General features: G+C 43.8%; 1 protein-coding gene across 1 annotated transcript; it reads right to left on the minus strand.

Annotated features, from left to right (window-relative positions):
* Positions 1-1,579: 1,579 nt before the first annotated feature.
* Positions 1,580-4,903, minus strand: LOC122687749 (zinc finger protein 705A-like). Its single transcript, XM_043893375.1, has 6 exons — positions 4,892-4,903; positions 4,641-4,767; positions 3,857-3,928; positions 2,359-2,793; positions 2,101-2,292; positions 1,580-1,635 (listed from the first exon to the last, which is right to left on the minus strand). The coding sequence occupies exons 1-6, from the start codon at positions 4,901-4,903 to the stop codon at positions 1,580-1,582; spliced, it is 894 nt and encodes a 297-aa protein (XP_043749310.1).
* Between the last annotated feature and the right edge of the window lie 1,975 nt (positions 4,904-6,878).

Consider the following 6,878-nt stretch of genomic DNA (forward strand, 5'->3'; position numbering starts at 1 on the left):
CTGAGTAAGATAGAGAGTATGCTCATGGAAGGAACTCTTCATCCACTTGGCTCAGTTCAGAGGTTTTGGTACAAAATTAAAAAGAGATTTCTGAGGTCTGGGAGGGCAGAGATGTCTGTCTATTGAGCCCCAGCTGGTTTCTATCTGCAGACATAGGTTGTGCATACCAGTGTGCTAAGTCGCTTCAGTTCTCTTCAACTCTTTATGACCCCATGGATGGTAGCCCACTAGATTCCTCTATCTGTGGGATTTTCCGAACAAGAATACTGAAATGGGCTGCCATGCCCTCCTCCAAGGGATCTTCCTGACCCAGGGATGGAACCTGAGTCTCTTATGTCTCCTGCATTGGCAGTCAGGTTCTTTACCACTATCACCACATGGGAAGCCTGCAGACATAGGTTGAGCGGCTCAAATAATGTAGGACCAGAAGTCTCTGAGACTCCCCCAGGACCTTGCCTGAGCAGGATCATGACATTTTGGAAACCTGGCCAGTGGAGCTGAAGATCAGAGCTGTGTCACCACCAGGGCCTGAAGGGGTAGATGGGGTGGGGGGACGTTGGAATGAGTGGAGCTGAGTTGTGTGGAAAGAGCAGTGGAGAAAGGGGGACTCAGAGAGTGGGGCTGAGTCTCTGCCCACTTTCCCAGAGTGCAGACCTGCGTCCCTGCGTTTACAGGGGCCCAGAGAAACCAGACAGCAACATTGAGCCCCTTTAGCCATGGACTTTATTGTTTGAATATTAACAACTATTATTCTATACTCACATTTTAATTTCTTACAAAACTCTACATTCCACATTGCTAGGTCTCTTCATTCTCCATTTTATGCCACATTTTCATGAAAAGGTATTTCCCTGAATCATAATCTGCCTGATTGTGTGTTTGTTGTTATGGTTGTTGTGGTGTAGTCACTAAGTTGTGACCCCATGGATCATAGACCCCCAGGCCCTTTCATCCATGGGGTTCTCTAGGCAAGAATACTGGAGTGGGTTGCCATTTCCTTCTGCAGGGGAACTTTCCAGATCAGGGATTGAATCCATCTCTTGCATTGCAGGCGGATTCTTCACCACTCAGCCACCTGGGAAGCCTGGTTGTGTGTTACAGATTTCTTTTGCCGGCTCCCCCTTCTACACAGGGTCATTTTTTCTGATATGAAATCTGTAGCTCCACTGTGACTTTAGGATTGCTGCATCCTTAGTGTGATAATTTCCTGTTGACTGAGAAGTAAGTCTACAAAGACTTCCCTTCCTTCACAACACCGAGGGTGTGTCATACAGACTGAGCACGTGTGGAACAGAGTGGTTGATCTACAGAAAAAGAATTTCTCAGAACCTTCTGTGAAATCACTTCACTAGGATAAATTATTTAGAAGTGTGCCCTGGTATTGCTCAATATACTTTAGTATTTCTCGAGAGTCTTCATCTTTGTTCTTGTTTTAGTGTTTATTTTTTTCCTTGAGTTTCTTGAGCACACCAAGCCTGGGGCTCCACTGAACATTAACAGTGATTACAATCTTACTGGTTCTCTTCATGGAGTTGGCTCATGTTGAACAATTAATTATGAAAGAAGAACTAGGTGTTGCTTATCCTCTGCTCATGACCTCTAGGTACTCAGGGGCTTTAGAGTTGGGAGCTATTGCTGCAAACGCCCATATTGTATTTACGGAGGGAGTTCTGCTAAGTTACCTAAGGTCAGGCCAATGACTAAAGGTTTTGCCACAGAGTTAGCGCACATGTGGATCTACGTCCACAGGTGATGCCTGTCTGGACCGGGGAGTGCGATGCCTGAAGGAGCCTCCATATTGATTACAGACAGTTACTTTAGTGAGTGTGAACTCGGTGAATTTAAATACTAACGCTATGGCTGCTGTTCCTCCCACATTCCTCATGTGTGGAATGTGGAAGGAACAGCGTGTCATGTCAGGTGAGAAAGTCTACTGAGGGCCTTCCTGATTTTCTCTTTGGTGCTGGGTTCCCTCGTGTCGCCTAAGGGAAGAGCCATGACTAAAGCACTTCCCACAGAGCTGACACTCATAGGGCTGCTCTCTGGTGTGTGTTCTCTCATGCCTTCTCAGGTTTGCATGTTGACTGAAGGCATTCCCACACTGCTGACATTTATAGGGTTTCTCTCCTGTGTGGGTCCTTTTGTGCCGAGTCAATTCAGAACTCTGACTGAAGGCCTTCCCACACACAAGACACACGTGAGGTTTCTCTCCAGTGTGGATTCTCTTGTGCTGACTAAGGCCAGAGTTTTGGCTAAATGTTTTCCCACACTGATGACATTCATAGTGCTTTTCTTTGGGGTGGATTTTCTCATGTTTTCTAAGGTAAGAGATTTGATTAAAATTTTTCTCACACAGACGACATTTGTAGGGCTTCTCTCCTGTGTGAGTTTTCTCATGTTGTTTCAGGTAGGAACTTTGACTAAAGAGTTTCTCACACACATGACATTTAAATGGTTTCTCTCCAGTGTGGACCCGATTGTGGTTTCTAAGGTCAGAACTTTGAAAAAAGCCACTTCCACAGAGACCACATTTGTATGGTTTCTCTCCAGTGTGAATCATCTTGTGTCGTCTGAGGCTAAAGCAATTACTAAATACTTTCCTACACAGAGGACATTCACACAATTTGCCTCTACTGTGAATATGACCCTGTGCATTAAGGAATGATCCTTGACTAAGGGACTTTCCACACCGTTTGCTGATATTACGTTTCCTTCTTAAGTGAACTGATGAACGTTGAGGGGAATATCTAGAAGGAACTTCATCTCTCAAATCCGTGCATCCAGCAGGATCCCCTTGCGGGTGAGAAACCTTTTTGAGGAAAGGAGATATGAGGCTGTTACTGGTTTGCGCATGTTCAGGTAGACACTCATTCATCTACATGTTCACCCTCGAACATCAGCTCATAATAGTCTCCGGTTAAAATGTCTCCAGTGTTAGTTGCAAACACATGTTGTGTTACTCCCCTGCAAGCACGAACATTCTCTTTTATAGTTTCCCAATCCCAGATATCAGATTAATTTTGAAGATTTCAGTGTGTTCTAGAGACTAGGAGATGAAAAATGTTTGTGCAACTTATCTTTTTCCCCCTTATATTATGATTTTGAGCTCATATTAACTTCTTAACCAATTTCAGAGTGTCTAAAACTTTGCTCAGGAAGAGCTCAGTCTCAATTTACAGGCAATTGTGCTCAATTACCAACTTATCTCACTGTAGGTCTTTCATTTGAATGACTGGGGTTCCCACCCATGAAACTTACCATTGCCATGGTAGGGGATATGTGTTTCCTGTAGACACTTTGCATGACTATCATTTCTTGTCGTCTAAGGGGTCTTTCACTGCCTAAAGAAATGTGAAAAGTATAGATTTTAGAGTGGCAATAGGGAAATAAAATGTAGACAAACACCAACGTCCATGTGAGTATATTTCAAAAATTGGTACTCGGAGAAACTGTATATAACAAAGAAATACTCTATGTAGTAGAAATGCTTTAAAAATATTGTCTGCTAGAAAAAAGCCCAGGCTTAAAATAGAAAAACATAATGTGGTGACGAGATATTGGGTCAGAAAATTAAAAAAAAATTTAAGTGGCAGGATCAGGACAGGAATCACTATGTGAAAGTTGAAGTGTGGTATAGTCCACAAGCACCTTTTTTCCATAGGAGAGAAAATATCAGGAATATGAATTGTGGTGATAGGGGCCCAGAATTATAACAATGCGAGGAATATGCCCCAGTGTCCTCACTTCCACTTTGGAATATATCCCTGCCCTCATCAGACTTTCATTTGGTGTCTCCGTGGACTTAATACACCGGCTGAAACTGTTTTGCCCTGAAGCTCAGGCCCCTGACACTCACCTGCTGCTTCAGTCCACAGCTCTTTTCCTTGTTCCAGCTGGGAAATCACATCTGATTTGCTGATCTGATAGCCTGTTTGATTTAAAAAAAGAAAGGTGTGGATTTTGAGTCTAGGCTAATTACTCTTTGCTGTGCTCAAAACATGGGTAAGGTACTGGGGAAAATAGAGAGACAACTGAGGTCAGTGCAGGTGACAACATCCTGAACAGACAGGACAGTGAAGGTCCTTCCTCAGACCAGGAGGAAACCCAGAGCAGCAGCAAGAACAGTGAGGCTGTTCTTCACTGGTCTTCACTAGGGGCTGATGCCCATGCACCAGTTCAGAGAGCAGTCACAGAATCCTCAGTCTTCAAATGGGAAAGATCAAAAGACTCTACAGTGGGCTGAATATTTCTACCAAACAGGATCCAGTAGTGATTCACCTTACAGGAAGAATCAAAATTATGTCATATATAGGACTCTGCTCTCAAGCCTTTATGGAGTGATTGGAATAGAAGAATTAGTTTAAAATATTTGATCCTTTTATTTATGGATTAAAATGTCCATTGAATCCCCCGTCCAGTTCTGAATGTTGAGACTAAGTATCAACAAAGATATGAAACCTGCTCAAGGTGACCTTTCAGTGTGGTAACAAAAAGTACCATGGAAAGGAACAGCTTCCTTTTATGTAGTTAGGAGGACAAGCAGAGAATCAGGAAGCAGCTGGAGTGGGACTCAGGATAGCTTGTTCAGTGAGTTAACAGAACGGACACAGGTGCAGGTACGTCCCTGTTGACAGACTCACCTACAGAGACCAGGTGGGTGATAGTTTCCATCATCACATTTCGGAACAGGTTTTTCTGAGACATGTCCAGCAGGCTCCACTCTTCCTGGGTGAAGTCGATGGCTACATCTTCAAACGTCACCGATTCCTAAAGCATCAGAGATGTTCTGGTTTAGACAGAGCAGCCCTACCACTGTCCAGAGTGGGCGGCTGAGCTGAGGAAGGATGGGGACTAGGGTGCAGTTTCAGGAGAAGGAAGCATCACTACTCACCAGGGGCTCCATGCTCAACAGCTCAGTCACCGGGAGCCTTTCTCGGGATCTCACTCACAGCCGATCCAAGCCCTAGGCAGGCCAATCTGAGGATGGAGAAGCCACAAGACCCTACTCCTGTGCTTCCAGACCCACCTGAATTCAAGCCCCCAACCTTCACCTGGGTGTAGCCCCAGCCCAGCACTCAGAAACCAGTGGTGCGTCCAGGGAATACCATGCAGCTTCTTCTCTCCCAGATCCCATGTGAAGAGCTAGAGCTGCAGTTGCTAACACAGAAAGTCAGAGTTCAGAGAGTCCGCAATAAGAACGTGCTTGGCGCTGACTGTGTTCATCAGCCTTCGGCATGCGGAATCACTCGTGTCCCCCCTGATCCCAGCCCTCGGGGACCCCGACTCTCGCAGAGTAGGTGGTGGCTCACTGCCGTAGGTAAGCACTCCGGAAGCCCCCAGTCATCTCTTGCCTTATGCGCCCACAGTGCTTCTCCAACAGCCCTGGCAGTCCTCCGGAAACACACTGCCTTCCAGCTCTCCCTCAACCCTGAGGCTAGTTCTGTCCCCCATGGATGTGGATATCAATTACCCTAGGACCTCTTTTAGGATGGAGTTAAATTGAGGACTTATTCCATTTGGAGGAACCATAGCACCCACCCTGCCAGCCTCGTCCTTAACATCCCCCACACCAGAAAGTAGCAGGAGTCCAGGAGTTACAGGGTTACTGTCATAAACTATCTCAATCCTCCTGGTCAAGGATGGTCAGAAATATGGAGATTTAGAAGGAAATTGCTTTATTTACCAATATACAATGGACACCCAGAGGTTCCAAAATTTTTAGTATATGACACGGTTTCACTAGATGGAAGAACAGCTGCCATTTAATTTTGCTCAGTCTGTGTCTTGTGTTACCCTAAACACCTTTAGGGTAACAAAGATCACCCAGAAGCAGCTCCTTGTTATGTGTCTTTTCATGATTTATTGCCCAGTTTGAGGGGAACCTCTTTATATATCCAGTCGATCCCCTCATCACATCTTGCCTATCTTGAAACAGAAACCTTCCTGAAGATATTTGCTCTTGGGTTTCTGCTCTCCAGTTCTCCTTTCACCATCAAAGTGAAAGCCTAGGGATCATTCCCTATCAGAAATGAATTCCTCTGCTCACTGTGGAGAGGAATCTAGTGTCCAGGACAATGAACAAACCCCAAGATCCACTCAAGAAAGTCATTGGATTAGTGATTAGATTAACCAGAACTGTTGAAACTCAAGTTGGGAGGGACTGTCCAGGAAAACCAATCAAGGCTGGGCATAGATTGCCTTTGGTTTAGACTTCAATTTCTGCGTGTAGTGAAATGTTCTTTTTCACTCTTAAATTTCTTCTTCTATTGATAATAGGAATATGTAAATTCCTATGATATCCAGGGAAACCCCAGGCATATGCGAAAGGGCATTCCTACTATAGAAAGAAGATAGAACCTCAGCAACCCTGGCGATGTCCAGCTTAGAGGTCATAGGAATCAAAGGAGGTTAATAAATATTAAATTTTTGGAAGAATTAAAATAAATATTTGAAAACATTTATTTTATCTTGAGATAATTATTTTGACACAAAAATCCATCTCAAGACACATAAGAAATAAAATGAAGAAAATCACTTGATGAAATCCATAAAAGAAAATTTAGCAAAGCAGAAAATGAAGTATTTAAAAACAAACTAGTAAAAGCATAGTTGTAGATCAATGGTCAGCAGAACTTTTCAAGATGAAGGACATGTTCTTTATCTGTATTGTGTGAACAGAAACTGCCCCACACAGAATACCTGAAATTTGGCTGGCACTACTAAGGATGTGAAGTTTATCTGTTTAACTGCATTAATTTAACTGTGTGTATTGGAGATCACAAGATCTAGGTATATAAAATAGATTCAAGACAAGAATGTTGGAGCTGAAAAAAATCACGAACAGTCCGAGTAGCAAAGAAAATGTTGACATGGTATGA

Source organism: Cervus elaphus, chromosome 32, assembly GCF_910594005.1.
Source record: "Cervus elaphus chromosome 32, mCerEla1.1, whole genome shotgun sequence".
Taxonomy (NCBI): domain Eukaryota; kingdom Metazoa; phylum Chordata; class Mammalia; order Artiodactyla; family Cervidae; genus Cervus; species Cervus elaphus.

Coding starts and splice junctions, on each gene's coding strand:
- LOC122687749 (XM_043893375.1), bottom strand. Junction 3,929..4,640: donor CACCCACCTGGTCTCTGTAG/GTGAGTCTGTCA, acceptor TAAATCAAACAG/GCTATCAGATCAGCAAATCA. Junction 1,636..2,100: donor ACCCTATAAATGTCAGCAGT/GTGGGAATGCCT, acceptor GGGCGTTTGCAG/CAATAGCTCCCAACTCTAAA.